The sequence below is a fragment of the Scleropages formosus genome, chromosome 19, assembly GCF_900964775.1.
Source record: "Scleropages formosus chromosome 19, fSclFor1.1, whole genome shotgun sequence".
In the NCBI taxonomy this organism is placed as follows: domain Eukaryota; kingdom Metazoa; phylum Chordata; class Actinopteri; order Osteoglossiformes; family Osteoglossidae; genus Scleropages; species Scleropages formosus.
The window spans coordinates 5,852,843-5,870,197 of NC_041824.1; the positions used below are offsets into that span (position 1 = coordinate 5,852,843).

The 17,355-nt window shown below is 39.5% G+C and overlaps 1 protein-coding gene across 5 annotated transcripts in view; it reads left to right on the top strand.

Moving 5' to 3' along the window:
* The window catches only part of ntng1a (netrin g1a), a 91,946-nt gene that overhangs the window by 55,765 nt on the left and 18,826 nt on the right, over nt 1-17,355 (top strand). For all 5 annotated transcript variants that reach the window (XM_029246115.1, XM_029246116.1, XM_029246117.1 and 2 more), the window contains exon 4: nt 12,697-12,869. In XM_029246115.1, the coding sequence (XP_029101948.1) occupies nt 12,697-12,869 (173 nt within the window). The remainder of the gene's footprint in view (nt 1-12,696; nt 12,870-17,355) is intronic.

The following is a 17,355-nucleotide window of genomic DNA, read 5'->3' on the forward strand; positions in this document are numbered from 1 at the left end:
CATTTCTCAGCTCAGATGTTTAATTAGCTCTCATTAGGAACTCTGCTTTTTGGTAAATAATAAACGAGCAGCTAGAGATTCTGCAGCAAATATAAACTCTCCCCAAGGTAAAATCTCAAGCATGACTCTCAAAGTATTCAGCTGGCCAACTAAAATTTCGAAGAGAGAAAAAAAAAAAAACACTCTTCCACCGCTTGCCACTTTTGCGAACTGCAGCATCATGTAGCTGTTGATGTTTCTGAAAGTGTCGGAATAAACACACAAAGAAATAAAAAAATTGAAGTCACACTGAGCACAACATATTTAATTGACTGTAAATTTTAATACAACAAGATTCATACATTCAGTATTACCTAGTAATTGCACAGGTTTCCTCCAACAGTCCAGAGACATGTTGCTTCTGGTGAATCAAAGTTGCCCTTGTATTTATTAATTTACCTGACGCTTTTCTCCAAAGCAACTTACAGTGTTACGATACTTTGAATTTTTTACGCAGCTGAGTAATTCCAATGGAGCAATTAAGGGTAAGTACGTTACTCAAGGGTATTATTGCTAGAGGTGGAACTCAGACCTGCAACCTTTGGAGCCAAAGGCAGTAGCGTGAATCACTAAACCACACACCCAGCTGCTACAGTGACTAACTATTTATGTGGCATCCCATATAGGGTGTATCCTGCCTAGCCTACCACCGTAGACTTCTGCGATAGCCTCTGGGAGCGCTGCAAACGTGCCGAGGACAAGCGGTTCTCCATAATGGCCGAGTGACAAAAGCCGTCAGGCTCACAATGATTCTCTAACTGATTTTGTTGTTATTTTAAGAAAAACACATCTGATAAACAAAAGAACAGACAAGTGCTCTGACGTAATCCTTGCTTCAAACTACCTGCCCTATAAAGGTGCACAAGTCTCAAGTTTGTGTTTTCAATTTTTTTTCTTTATTTTTTTTTTCTCTCAGGTGGCTTACAAGAGTAAGATAACTCAAACTTTAATTTACCCATTTATACTTCTGCATAATACCACTATACTACACATCTTGAAACAGCCATACGCATTTGTGTTTTTATCACAGGAACCCCCATTAACATATTACAGACGTGATCAATGCAAGCCTCACTAATAAACAGTGTCATGGAAACAGGTCACAGCCATTGGTGCTGTTGATCCAAATCAGACCTTACTGTTATGCATCTAATTTAATTCGAAAAGCTGCTACTAAATGCCGATGCACCGGTACTTCCCAAGTAACTTAGGGAATCCTACATGGTTTGGTTTATTACTTACTAAGCAAAGTAAAAATGTTATGCAAAGATTAGTTATATTAATCTGAAATGAATAAGGGTAAATGGAGCAATGCACCAGATGATGAAACTAATTTACTGTAATAGTAACACACAAATAGATTTTACAGTTCAACTTTACCTGGTTTTGAGTTCAAAACTTAAAGAAAGTGGAATGTAAGATGTGTGAAGATGTGCCGACAGTCCACGTTAATGGCGATGGCATCAAATGAACCTTGGAGAAGGTGTTCTTAGCTCATCGCATCTTACCTGAGTTTTACCAGAAAGAAACGAGTAAAATAGAGTCCAAGCATAACTCACCGACTAATCATGCATTTGAGTACTTTGTGCTAGTGCTCTCAAGTCAGAATAACATTACGCCTATATGTGGTAAATTAAGATGGTAGATGGCAGAGCTATCACGTAACACGCAGACACAATAAATGGGATTTTGAGTCTGTAAAGTCTGTCCTAATAGGAAATTCAGAGCTCTGTTGACCCTTATCTTCGGAAAAGGGTGTCAGATAGAGTGTGCCAGGCTGAATGTCTCTCTTCAGAGCCTTTCAGATCCGTGTGAGAGGTCTCGCTTAGTGTAGAAAGAGCACTGAAATATAATAGCTGCTCACAGTCAGCTACCATCTTCTGAAGTCACCTCTTAGAACACTTCCAGTCCAAATTAAAGAGGCTTTTTATTGGCCTCCTCAACCTTCGTCTTCAGGAAGCCTCATCGTAGTCATCGCTTACACATACCGGCTTTCAATGAGTTTGAGAAATATGATTAAGATACTTTATTTCCATTGTATTCAATCAAATATATAAAATATATAACAGAAAAATCAAATAGCTCAGATTTTTATATGTTCACATAGAGAATTAAACAGTATAGCGGTTTTGTCACCATGGTTTGATTGAGGAGTGTGTGATTTCAAAGTCTTGCACCCAACCACAAAACTACAAAAGGATATGTAATGTGATAGAAGGAACTCTTGAAATTCCAGCTAAATCTCAGAAAATCACTGTATAATCAAGATCTGTGGATGTGAATGACCCTTTTTATCTGCAGGTACCATTTGTATCTGAAAATATATAAATGCCCCGTACCGCAATTGTGCCATTTACATTCTCATTTGTATATATTCGGCTTCTTAGTATTTTATTCTCTCGCTGGAATTTGGTCCTTTTCATACATTTTGCATTATAGAAATGGTCAGTCACGTTGAACACATCATTTTTTTTTTTATTTAGAGCCACATTCAACATTCATGGAGTGACCCATTAAATTAATGGAGAGCACTTTTAGACATGAAACAACGCTGCCTCTTTATTATGCGGGGTCTGCTTCAGGCTGCTAAATGTTCCTTCTTGTCACATATTAATGACTAATCCTCTCATTGACCTCACCTTCACTTCATCTGCCGCCCTACCACATCTCATGACGGCCTTCATCCGAGGACATTCAAAGTTCATGTGTACATGTGAAATATCCCCTTCTTCTAAAAATGGGTGTTTTCATTCACATTCACACACACACACACAACAAGTAGTCTGAAGGTTGTTGGTCTCGGTCACAAAAGGAGTGTTGTACTATCATACCAGGCATTTCAGCCAAACCAACTTTTTTTAAATATTCAGCATTTTATAAAAGGAGTTAACTGGACCAGTGGGAGGTAAAAATGGTTTGAGTTGCTGCCTTTAGGCCTAAAAAACCCAGGTTCAAATCCTGCCCCCTACTGTCCTGCCCTTCAGCAAGGTACTTGCCCTGATGCAATGTGGTAAAATGGACCCAGTGGTATAAATTAGTAAGTAATTCATACACTATGGTGAACTCTTTTAGATTGGACTCTGTTCTCATCTGGTACCTTGTAGTCCAGTGTTTGTATCTCTCGGGTACTGAGGATTGTGGGAACCAACAGTTATTACAATATTAGTTTGTGCTTTCCTTCAAGGTGGCAGTGTATGCTGTGTACTGTGATTATTTGTTGTTAAAAATCCAACTAATATAAAGAATTTGCTAGGCTAGTCACATTCTTGTCTCTTTAAGTAGCTAACTACTTAATCTTTCTTTATTATGTTTAGGATAATTCATGATAAAACAAGAATAATCTTTTGCATTTGCAGTATTTTGTCTAATATTCCTTCCTTTCTCCTCACCATGCATGCCCACATACATAAAAGTATATATAGATATTTGCATGCATGTACAGTACTGTACATTACCACAGTATTTGTACAGTTGACCCTAGAACAATGCAGGGGTTAAGGGCGCTGACCCCCCGCGCAGTTGAAAAGCCACGTATGACTTTTGACACCGAAAAAATTAACTACTAATAACCTACTGTCGACCGGAAGTCTTACCGATAACATAAACAGTCGATTAACACATTTTTGTATGTTATATGTACAGTATTATATACTGTATTCTTACAATAAAGTAAGCTAGAGAAAAGAAAATGTTAAGAAAAATCATAAGGAAGAGAAAATATATTCACAGTACTGTACTGTATTTATCGATACCGCAAGTTTATGTCATCTGTTTACAAGATGAATCGTCTGTCTATCAGTACCTAAATCAATATTGTCTTATATGATACAAAACACTGCAGATGTTATACGTATTACGTGTATGTTTTATGGTAGTAAATGATAAAATAGACTAGTATGTACATATATTTTATGCATTTGTGACATACCTAATCCTTAAATTTTTTGATATTTCTAGGCTACGCGGTTTGTCTACGAGTTTTTTCCACACACACACATTTTCTGAACCGCTTATCCCATACGGGGTTGCGGGGAACCGGAGCCTACCCGGAAACACAGGGCGTAAGGCCGGAAGGGGAGGGGACACACCCAGGACGGGACGCCAGTCCGTCGCAAGGCACCCCAAGTGGGACTTGAACCCCAGACCCACTGGAGAGCAGGACCCGGTCCAACCCACTGCGCCAGCGCGCCCTCCCAAGTTTTTTCATATTGTCGCAAATCTCCAAAAAAATTGTCCTATTTATTTATTGAAAAAAATCTGCGTATAAGTCGACCCACGCAGTTGAAACCCGTGTTGTTCAAGGGTTAACTGTAATTGTTTAATAACAGTTGGGAATTATAATAACTGACTTTTCAACTATTAATTGTAATAACTTTTTCTTTTTGTATTTGTATTTTGGGGTAATTTCTGACCGTGCTTGGGTCCTGCTTGGAACGAGGTATAATTTTCTCCATAAGAAATAATGGTGTTAGTTGTTTCGATGTGCATTTTGCCTTACAAACAGATATCAGGAACAAAGTCGTTCGTAAACCAAGAAATGGGTGTGTAGAGGTACCGTAATTGACAGAATAATATAGTGCCAGTAATAATGCAATCTTCCTGCCTCAAATTATTTGCTGTATCTCAGCGATTACTTGGACGGTTAACGGAAAGAAACACAAAAAAAGTGGAACATTTCAATTAACTTAAGAAGAGGGGAAAAAAGCTTAAGTGAGCAGCTTTATCCAACTTAAAGCAGTTTGGCTCGTGTTTTCTGTCCATTAAATTCTGCCGCCACAGCTGGTCAGCGTTCAAACGCAACAGCAGAAACGTGAGTCTGAGACGACTGGGATGCTGGATGTGGAAGACCCGCTGGCACATGATGCGTGGCACATCTGGCAGCGGCGGTCGCCCAAGCGCACACACATATCTTAGAGATTTGCTGATGGATTTAGTGCTTTAATCATCAGATCAGAAGCGGAGCAACTTGGCCTTTGCTGGGATAGCCGGTTTCGCCTCGGAATACATAAACATGACACCGATCTCTTGGGAGATCATCTTTTTTCCACCAGACAAGGGAAAGTAAACACTCGTATATCAACAGATCCAGTGGCACTTCGAAAGCAGCGCTCACGTTTGAGCTGGTTAAAATAACATCGCTCATGAAACCATAAGCTCTGTTGAGTTGCTACTCAGACTGCGCTATGATTTTCATATAACAGTTAATGATAACGTTCAAGACAAGGCACAATTAATATCCTTGTATTAGTATTCATAGTTACATAGATGGGCTAATAGGCACATTTATTGTTGGACAAAAACAGAAAATGAGAGACGGTATCTGAAGGCCAAACACAGGAGCACAAAGGCACAGCCCCAGTAGTTCGGTCTAATATCGTGCAATAATCATGTTCTACATACAGCTCTGCACTGCCAGTCCTGCTATATTTAGCCACTGATATATTTAGCTGGGAGACCTTTCTCTGTTCTGTCTGTTACCTCTCAATTTCTTCTCATTATTCTAGCCACGGAGAGGATCTGTGTCTGTCACTCCATGGAAATCATGCCCCCAGACCTTTTTGTATTTCCGCCTCACACGTGTCCATGATCAGCCAGGCCCTAAATGACCACAGCTCCAGGGATCTGGGAATACTGGGGCAGTTAATTCTCCCCCGTGTACTGTTACAATGCCACAGCCCCGGAGGAGGGAAGACGCTCTGTATACACGTGTGCATTAGCCTGTGGACCGCGAAGAAAGGCCGTGAGCAGCTTCAAATTCAAAATACAGTTTTTACTGAATGTCTATCGCCAGCTCACCATCGTAAAGTCGAAAAAATTGTATGTGGACCCATCGTAAATCGGGGACCACCTGTATATTCATTCGTTCTACATGTCACTCCGTGCAGACTGGGGACCCAGGTGTGGACCCAATCGTGGGATCATTTGTTGCTAAGGCTCTTGAGACAAGGCAGTACTCATAGCCAGGGACAGTCGGGGTGAAACTGAGGCGCAGACGTTGTACATGGGGAGGATCTGAGGACGTCGCGAGGGTCGATGCCGCAGTACGCAGGAAAAGGAACAAGGAGGGAGGTAGACAGGAGAGAGCAGGTAGGGGACTATGGACAGCCCATCATCACAAGAGGACTGACTATCTAAACTCCACAAGTGGCAAGGCGCTGGGCATGGTTTTTGTAGCTGACTGCTCCTATTGCCGTAAGGTGCTACTGGTTGTGGTGCTGGCGTGGTCGTGGCACTACACAGGATCAGCTACCATGTCTTGCTCTAAGTTAAGTCTACGTCAAGTCTCGCCATTGATGTGCTGAATGAAGCATCGAAGGTGGAAAAAATCCACTCTGTTGGCTTTGTTCAAGTATTTTCCTGACTATTTTGTCTATCACAAGTCAAATTTCAATGATCTAAAAATGGTCATTCCTCATGGCTGGACACCAAAAAGAAATGGTAGAATACCAAAATTCCATTCACAGCTCATTTCCTCCTCTCAGTTTGAGTCCATAATTGGAGAAGTGAATTTTCACTTGATTATGTTTACAGATACCATTGAAACACAACACTGGAAAACAACTGGGAAATAGTCAATATCTTTAGGTCTCTTGAATGGCATTGGAGTACACACACCCTTGTGAGTTTTCATAATTGGAAATGTCACAATCATACAACAAGAGCAAATCTTCTCTGGTATTGTTACCTATTTTAACTGAGATTTCTTATGTATTATTAAAACACATTATATCACACATTCCAGGTAGGGCAGTGCTGCACTGCTAATGACGCAATGACTTCCTTTATATAACCAGAATACACAGACACGTCAACGAGAAGAGTGACAGACAATCCGACAAAACATCCACTATTTAGTTAATGTTGCTTGTTCAATAAGAAATATTGCAAAGTAAATCCCCCTTCTTTTACACATATAGGGCATTTGACTCAACGGTACAAAACAAAAAGCACCAGCACGTTAGCAGTCATTCTTCCAAACCCCAATTTGTTGTGTCTCACAAAGCAATGTTTCATGCCTGTCCAATCCAATAAAACAGCTTTAATGTACCCTCCCTCCTTCCCAGGGTGCCCTTAACTCCCAGGTAGACTTGTGTAATTGTACCGTTGTTCTGGATAATGGCTCACAAAACAGAATCTTTATAGCGACACAAACCAACATTTAGTTTAATAAAATTTCACCTAATTATGTGTAACTGACTTGATTGGATTGTGATTAACAGCTGCACCTGTGATTAAATTTAATTGGAAACTAGTTAGCTCATTTAAGGGCCATGATTTATTCATTTGGTTCACTTTGAGTTGTTCTGCACATTTATTATTCGTGTTGTCATCATGCAGCCTAGGATGTGCTCTTGCCAAGCATGACTTACGGTTCATATCAATATCGTTACAGAAATGTAATGTGGTCCATAATTATAAGCCCAGTGTGGTGACGAAACTCAAGTTTTGGAGTAAAATGAGCCACGAAAAGCCAAAAATGTAGGTGGGGAGAATAGAGCAATCTTGTTTGAGAGGAGATGCAGTTAGAAATAAAAAGAAGCTCCCCAATTCATATTTTATAGAGGAGGCCATTCAGTCAAAAATTAGCAGAAAGTCTCAGATTTAGCATAATTTGAAAATTAAAAAATAAGTAAATAAAGAAAAATATTTAAAACCGGGGGGTGCGGTGGCGCAGTGGGTTGGACCACAGTCCTGCTTTCCGGTGGGTCTGGGGTTCGAATCCCGCTTGGGGTGCCTTGTGATAGACTGGCATCCCGTCCTGGGTGTGTCCCCTTCCCCCTCCGGTCTTACGCCCTGTGTTGCTGGGTAGGCTCCGTGACCCCGTATGGGACGAGCGGTTCTGAAAATTTATAAAAAACTATTGTCCCGAGTGACAACCCAGACAGCACGCGGTTTTACAATAATACACACAAACAGCTGGAATCTGTCCCACAGCTTTGGTTACACAGATCCTGTTCAGTCAAATTCCAAATAATGAATATGTATGTGTGAGTGTTCGAGGAATGTTGTTTTTTATTTGCACGCTACCCCACTTTCCATAGTGAGAAGAAATACAAACTGTCGATTTCAGACATCGTTTGCATTGCCTGTCTAAGGTGACTGTGAAAGTTATCAGTGAATTATTCATTTTGACACTCGGGAGTGGTTGGAGATGTGAAAGAACAAGAAAATGGATGAATATGCAGACTTTTTTATGACACGAAAGGTGAAGGTTGGGGCATTAAAAATATTTTATCTATGAGAAAGTAACCGAATCTACAGTTATTTCAGCACAATAACTTGGTTTCATCGTGGTTCAAAAGGCTTCAGTTTCACGATGACACATTATTAACATATTAATCACGTATTTGCATTTTTAATTTGATGCCTGCCTGGCCGTGTTGCACTCGCAATTATTCAATTAACAGATTTTTTCATGATATTCAGTTTGGGAGTATTTGTAGAGGTCTAGTCTAAATGTAGATGGTGACACATGATCTCTCTGGAATATGTGTAGACTGTTTATAAAACGTTGTCGTGCACCATGTGACCAGACACAACAAATGATGCCCTTTCACGAAGATAAAACATAACAATTCATCATATGCACTCTGACATCTAGCAGGCATTACTGATACGTTATCATCGATCAAAAATCTATTAAGTTTTAATAATTTTTAGAGTCTGTGATAAAGAATGTATTATGAGGCAGTGTGCATTGACAGGTATCGTATGCAGTTTTTTTTTTTTTTTTTTTTCACCCCACAGAAGACCTATCACGGTTGTGTTTGGACCACCCTTTTCATCGTGTGCTTCAGTAATACTTGAACCAAGTTTTCTTTGTTTGAAACCCAGTGTTGTTTGTGTGCCCGAGAATTGTTTGGCAAATCATGTGGAAAACTCATCACGGATGGTGTTGTTTTAAGGGTGTCTGAAACTAATTTCGGCATGAGATTAAAAAAAAAAAAAAGAAAAACGGAAAAAACTGCTGAACCAGCTGGTATCTGGACCTGAAGTTGCTTTTTTTTCCCCCAGTGCTGGAAAGCAATCCTGAAAGTCATTGCATTGTGCTTTTCTCTGTCTTATTTGTTTCCCTCTCCTTCCCGAAGCTGGAGAGGAACAGCAATAACGTCCCCATTACCAATCAGAATTCCATTACTGCGAAGGTCACAGCCTCACGCCGACATCCGGAGGGATGTGTGTTTGCACACGGAGTGGCTTCCACTTCTAAATAAATAAAGAGGTCACTTCAGCAACATATTCAGTTCTCTGCAATATTAAAAATAAGTTTGGCAAAAATACCATAATCTAAGCAGATGTGAAAAGGTACTCTTTGAAAGTCATGCCATTCATTTTTATTGCTGCATATTTACATTCATTCATCTGATGCTTTTTTCCAAGGCAACTTACGATGTTAAGAAGTTACAAGCTTACACATATTTACCCACTTATACAAGCAAGTAATTTTACCAGAGCAGTTTTGGGGTAAGAACTTTTTTCAACAGTATTACAGCCAAGGGTGGGGATCAAACCTGCAACCTTTAGGTTCAAAGGCAGTAATACTAACCCCTACACTACCAGCTGTTTTTTTTAAAGCTGTTGATGTGAAAAGTAGGGTCTGGTCTGTAGAGAACAATGGATGGAAGACAAGAGGGCTGCTGTGAGTGTGGTTATACTAGGCAGTAACCACACCCCTAATAACACTATAATAATAACGGATGATGTACTTGAGCTTTTTGAATTTCACCCAAACATGCCCTGCGGCAGAGACCCAGCTCCCGAGATCAACGCTCATTCTCCATGGTGTCTTTGGCGCCATATCATTTCACCGGATTTTTAAAACAAGGCTGCAGTTCTTGGGAAACACATAAGACTACCCTTGAGCAAGGTACTTACCCTAAAATTGCTCTCATAAAAATATATATAAATGGGTAAATCATTGTAACCAGCTTCATGCTGAAGCTTAACATTATAAGTAACATTGTCAGTCAGTTTTCGCAATAATAATGCTTTGCTACATAAATCAAAAGCGGTAGCAAAGAAAAGAAAGATTGTGGCAAAAAAAAATGAAGGTCTTAAACTTAAATTTTTGCTCGCTAACAATGAAAATTTTGCTCTTAGACTCCCTAAGTGTGTGTTTTTGTCTGTGCTCTCTATTTCAATTTGTTATTTTGATTTTTATGTTTTTCATTTTTAGCGCACATTAGTACATGTGTTTGACGGATTTAAAAGGAGCCTAATAAAAGGGGCCTGGCTGAATGATGATGACTCAAGAGCACAAAAACAATAATTTATCTGGTTTTCACATTGTTTTGTCCACCTTGCCTCTTTGTGAAATAAATACCAGAGTATGTCCCTGTTATGTTTGTATTTATGTTGTTTAAGATATGATTTGTGAATGAGCTTTGAGTTGTGCATTATGATAGGCTTACATTTTTCAAATAAATATAAACTTTGTATTTAAAAAAAAATCTAAAGGCGTAAAATATCAATGGCAAAATTTTGTTTGACTTGGTTTTATTTTTTATATTATTTATTATTATTGATTTTAATCCCTCACTTTTGATTTTCCGCTAGAAGATGTAACATAAGATTGACACATTTGACACATTTTGTATTGTATCTGTTGTGTGATGAGAATTGTATTATAATAGATATACATTTTGTCAAAAAATGCTAACATTGGATCTTAAGGAAATATATATTGAAAGGCACCTGATGGTAAAATTTTATTTCAGAGTTTACTATCCCCTCCTGAATTTTGATCCCCCCCAAAAAGAAAAAAGTATTTTGAACTGTATGTGTTTCATCCTTTTAGCTATAATTTGTGGATGGCATAGTAGGTTTTAAACTATTAATTTGAGTTTATATATCTTTTTGTACATTTTTTTTGGTGTGCCCATCATTATACTGTGTGTCAGAACTGTGCACACACACATGAAGAGCTGTCTCTCTTGGGGACGCCGTGGTTCTGTTCAATTGTCGTGGGCTCAGAGTACCCTTCTGGAGAACCTCTTAATAATGAGATGCAAATCAGCCCCTCTGGAGAATAATGACCTATCATTTATGCCATCCATGTATACCTGGGGGGGACACGGGAGTCATTTGTCACGGAGGAGCAGTCCAGTGCATTATGCACATCAATTCCTACATGCGTGGCCTTTGATGCGGCAGGATAATAGGTCTGAAAAGAGGGCTACACTTGAGCTGTGTAAATTGTACACGCACAGGAGAAATGAAATGTATCGCGCAGCCGTTTAGTCTCATAATGACTGTCGTAGCTAAATCAAGTGTGTGTACGAGTGGAACACAGGATCAAAGTCAAACGGTTTAGGAAACACTGCTCCCTAAATGGTCCCACCATCTGATAGCACAAAGCTGCGGTTATGAAAATAGCTTTTAAACTGCTTTTCGAACCAGTGCTTTCAGTGTTTGTTAACCTGGCTGCGCCTCTCTCTCTATAGGGAGAGGCAGCTGTACGTTGATGATTGAAAGGATCTACATAATTGAAAACATTGATTTTCATTTATCTAATCAATACTGTAGATTATTTTTCCAGGCCAAAAAAGCAGCGAATTATTAATGTATGAAAAATGCCACAATTGGCAGGCAGTTCATTAAAATGAATTCCTCTCTAGCTATTTCTGTAATGTGTCTGTCTCATGTTCGCAGCAAATTGCCGATTGTGGATCTAGCGATTAGAGAACTTGCCTCATCTCCAGCAAGAGATCCAGAAAGACCAGTGTAAAGTTGTACAAAAAGGGGAAAAGAATGTATACATGACATTAAACTGTCCATAAATTCCCACTAGGAGAGTATGATTACTTACATCGCCAACTGCCTCAGTTTCCCTCCTTTTGTGTTGGCAAGATCGGTTATGTGTGGCATAATTCTAACCTTCTGACTCATGCTTCAAAATCAATGATAATGTTTTATATTTAGAAAACGAGAGTATTAAAATCAATGCATAAGCAGCTATTGCCAACATTTAGGCAACATGAAACGTGTAGAGAGATTTTAACAAATGCATCGCAAATCTGTTTGTAGCTATATTAATAAGAGTACAAATAACTATTAAAAAATGCACTCAAAGTTTTTCAATTAATGCTGCTCTATAGGTAGTAAATAAATCTGCTTCTGTAATGCAGAGGGACACTTTTTGAATAAAATATAAAACTATGATGCTGCTTGTGTTTAGCAGTGCTTGTTCTCGATTGTAAAGATCTTAGACTTCTTTTCAAAATGAATGTTTTTCATGAAAATGGCTTTGGCCTTTCTCCCCATAAGCATATTCTCTTTTGTGTATACAAGACTTTACAGTTGTGTATACTGGCAGCATGGTTTTGCTGAGATGCTCTTCATTCTTTTGATTCCTTGTACTTTTACTATAATAGCGATCTCACTGGAATAACATTTCTCTGCAGGGATAATTAAAATATTTCATGTTTCCAAGAAAAAGAAAATAATCTTGGCAGAACTTGCTGTTCAGTAGTTCAGCGAAGTCGATTGTGGGAAACAAAAATGCACAGCATGCAAATTTGTGTTGCGTTAAGATGCAAATATGAGTCAAGGTCAGTCTGGCCTTCGGGTGCATTCCGGAGTCGCCGTCTCCCCCAAATAACTGAAGCCTGAAACTGAAAAATTTACAAGTGTTGACACTTTTCTTTTTCTTGACAGGTGCAAGTGCAACCTTCACGCCAACAGCTGCGTCTTTGACAAAGAGAAGCTGACTTGCGAATGTGAGCACAACACCACCGGGCCCGACTGCGGGAGATGTAAGAAAAATTACCAAGGGCGGGCATGGAATTCGGGCTCCTATCTGCCCATCCCAAAGGGAACAGCCAATATTTGTGAGTAGCCCTTTTATTGCACCCCCTGCTTCATAGGGGGTGCAAGTGGAAAATACAGATCACTATTGACAGCTGGGCCGTGTAATTCAATCTGCTCTTATTGTTTACATCATGGGTTATCCCTGCTCCTTATCCATTTCTCTCTCTCAGTGACAGCTGGTAGCGTAATGGTCCAAACTGCTGCATTTGGACCCAAAGAATCTCACCTCCGACTGTAGTACTCTTGAGTAAGGTGTTTACCCTAAATTGCTCCTGTACAATTACCCAGCTGTATGAATGGGTAAATAAGTGTAGGTAAATTGATATTGTAAAGTTAAATCAAATAAATGTAAATGTAAGTGAAAAAAAAACTGAAATATAATCTTTATATGATTGAGTTCTTCTCAGTAATTTTTTTGTTTGGTCCTTTTTTTGACCACCCAGATTTTGAAATAAAAAACAACCCCCCCCCCCCCCCCTTTTCCTTGGGATAATCTTGTTGGAAAGAGGAGCTGAGGTGGGGGGTGGGGGGGTGTTCTTTTCTTTGTAACCTTATATTACATTTAATCCTTTATCTGACACATTTGACCAAAACAGCTTACGGTATTATGCCTCTTACACTGATTTACCAATTCATACACCAAGGTAATTTTTACTCTATCAGTTCAGGATCAGCACATTGGTTGGAGGTGCTACAGCAAGAGGTGGGATTCAAAGCCAAAGACACACCGTAATTCTGGTTGAGCGATATCTTGCAGGTGATGGTTCAGATGGCCAGAGAACAGGCAGTTCAGCCCCAAACACACAGTTTACGTGTGTACATGGGCACCATGGTGGCACAGCGATTAGCGCCGCTGTCTTGCATCACCTGGGTGGTGCAAAAGGGCATGGGTTCAATCCCTACTCACTGTGTGTGGATTTTGCATGTTCTCTCCATCAATGCACATTTTGTATTTCTCTGAGATGTACGTTGGTTTTGGAGAAAAGTGTCTGCTAAATGAATAAGTGTAAGTGTCTGTGTGGCTTTCCTCCCACAGGCCAAAGACATGCTATTCAGGTTCCCCCATAGTGTGTGAGTGACAGACAGAGAGAGTGTGTTCCACTGATGTATGGATGAGTGACCCAGTGTAAGTAGTGTATCTAGCAGTGTAAGTCACCGCGGTGAATAAGGTGTGTGGGATGATAAGACTACATAGAGTTCGTCGGAAGTCGCTTTGGAGAAAAGTGTCTGCTAAATAACTGTGAATGTAAATGTAGTACCAGCCAGTGCTGTTCAGTAACAGTTCCTGTATGGTGGAGTTTGCAATTCCAAAAGAGACCACTCACATGTGAAACTCACATAAACAGAGAACATTTGTGATTTTCACAATTTATTAAATTTTTTCCTGTTATTTAATGAACACAATGGGTTTGAGTTTCAACTCACATTTATTCTCAGATGTATATATTACAAATGTACATCAAAGAATGAAATTCTTCCTTGCTTTAATATACATATAATACTTATAATTAGTGTGTTCATTCATTCATTTGTATGTTTTGTATCTTTCTACAATACAGTCATGCCATTGTAACAGGATATCAGTTTTTTATATATACGGTGTCTTAATGGTGTGTATATGTACATATATGCATAGATATGAACAGACAAACTTCAGACCAGTGCACTTATGCAAAGTGATTTTCTTCATAGTAACACTACACTTATAATTAGCAGTTCCATAGGATTGTGTTATATCATTGTATAATATATTAAAGCCAATACAACAAGATGTCAGCTTTTTGATACAGTGAGAGTTCAGGAGCTCCAGTTTTGGAACATCAGGGCAACATGAGCGAGCGGAAGCCGCCGGCGTCACGGTGAAGGCCTCGTTCTTCATTACAGGAATTTCTGTGTCTGTCAGTGGAGAGGGACGGAGAAGGATTAGTTCCGGAATCATCTCTGACAGGCCACTTTAAGGGTGTGAAAGGGGATGCCAGCCTGCGGGGTGGCTTTGCTGATAAGGGGGGGGCACCTCCCCGTGTTGTGCTCTAAAGGTCGGCAGGGAATCTGCTCTACTTAAACATTCGGGTGTGATGTGGAGACCCCCACGTTTGTGCTGTTCTTGCTCTGGGTGCTCCCTGCTGACCTCCATGGTCTCAGAGTCACATTTCAGAATCAAAAATATTTCGTGTATTGCTATGCACTTGAACCGTACGAAGCGTGAGCACAGCATCTCATCGGAACCCTGTCCTCCCTGCTTGAAAAAGAGTCAGTAATGAATTATGCCAAGTGCGTGGCACTGGCCGGCAGGTGAGGTCGTGGTTATATCTGCTGCCTTTAAACTCACCGGATACAGGTTCGGGCCCCACTTCTTACCACAGTGCCCTTAAACGTGGTAACAGCCCTGAATTAATACAGCTGGATATGTAAATGAGTAAATGTCCAACTGTATAAATTAGGAATTAATTGTAGGTGCCTGAACCCTATAATTTGCTTGGGGAAGGTATCAATTAAATGAATAAATGTATATAGCTTGTGCCCTAAAATGCAAATAAGTGGTGTGTGAGTATGCCGGTGTCAGTGAGACTCAGATATGCTTATGGAGCTATTACAGCTGTGGTTTAAATCCAGGTTGTGCCTCTGAATTCATTGCTGACACTTCATAAATTCTATAAATCTGTACGAGTTACTCTCATAGAGACACATTTTCAGTAAGCACAGCCTCGGGGTGACAGCTGTTTTGAAGCACTAAATAAAACTAATATTCACAATTTACAGTTTGCCTGCCGAAAGACTTGAACTGCTTTTAAAGGTGTTTACTCCGTGGGCTTCCTGATGTGAGCCCAATAAAGATGTCTCTATATATGAACTTCCATTCTCCTGCCAGGATTAACAACAACTTCAAATCAGCAAGTTTCGGCTTGTAAATTTCATCAGATAAAAGTATGAGTAGAACATGTTCCAAAGAGGATTTTCAAGGATTAAATACTCCACATTGACCTAGACTTTTGTCTACGGGGATAAGAGCTGAACATGATATAAGCTTTTATGTGAATTATTGATTTTACAGCTTTTTAGCATTTAATTATTCTCTGTTGCAGTATTATTTTCCGCATAAAATATTGTTGACGGGATCTCTGAAGATTGCCGTTAAATATGATACGCAACATGCAGATAACCTGAATGACGGTCTGGAGCTGTTGCTGACCGTTCAATGGGCGCCTCGAGGTGAGGGAGGTGACAGCCGCAGGGAGGGTGAAGTCGCTTATTCGATTATGACTCATACACAGATACAACTACCAAATTCCAGGCTGCTTACTGATTTATGTTATCGTCCGTATTTTCAGAGACTGAACATTGAGCTGTGGACAGATTTCTACTGCTAAATTCACTTTGTCTGTCTATCATCCTCGTTCCTCTATACTCTGTAAACTGCACCCAGTAGTGGTAATTAATTCTTAACTACACACATTTGTTGTAAGATTATAGTTTGTCATATGGATTATATGTGGTGTAATATTATAGGTGTAATGTAACGTAAATGTTTATAAGTATTTTCAAAAAAAATAAATAATAATTTTAAAAATTACTAGGAAGGTGGTTAGGAATCCTCGATATTCTGATAATGTTTTATGCAGCCACTCGTGTGATGAACATCAGCTCATATGGTGGAAAGAAACAAAATAACTGCACTGAAGAATCACACATCTGCATCTAAGTGTCTCTTCTTGCTCATGTAATGAACACATTGTATTTTCTATGAGATGTTCGTCGCTTTGGAGAAAAGCATCTGCTAAATGAATACATGTCAATGTAAAATGTAGATCCCGGGTCCCACTGAAAAGACCAAATAACAGTTTCTAATCTATACCCTCCACAATATATTGTACAGATCTATACAAATTTAACATGATTCCTCTGAGATGATTTTTTTTCTGACCACAGTACTTCCACACGTCTGAAGTACGTCGCAGTGTTTACTCAAACCCTTGTTACATGGCTTCCTTGGCATTTTTATGCCCTTTTCTCATAAAGCTCTTAATCACTGCAAGGTGTTTAATAAACTTTTTTGCTTCCACCCCTGCAAATGTGACATCCTTCCGAGTGCAATCTTGAACTGTAATTAAGGAAAACCTTCACGGCAACTGCTACTTCAGCGAACGCAGGACGGTGTAATTAGAGCCAAGGTGACCCGTGGCATTTGACTTTAATAGGAAGCACAAATACTGCATTTTTCTAAAGAAAAAGCTTAACTCACTTTTTCTAGACAAAAACTATGAGCCTGCACATTTTTTAGCTCTGTTCTGATATTATCTGTTTGCATCCACTGAAATGAAATGTAGCCCTTTTTGTTTTAAATTTCTAGAATTGTAACATCAGTGTTTTTACACTTACAGTGTTAAGGTTATAATTATTTACCCATGTACATAGCAGGGTAACTTCACTGCAGTTATTTAGGGTAAGTACCTTGCTCATGGGTACTACAGCTAGAGGTGGGCTTCGAACCTGCAACCGTTGGACCAC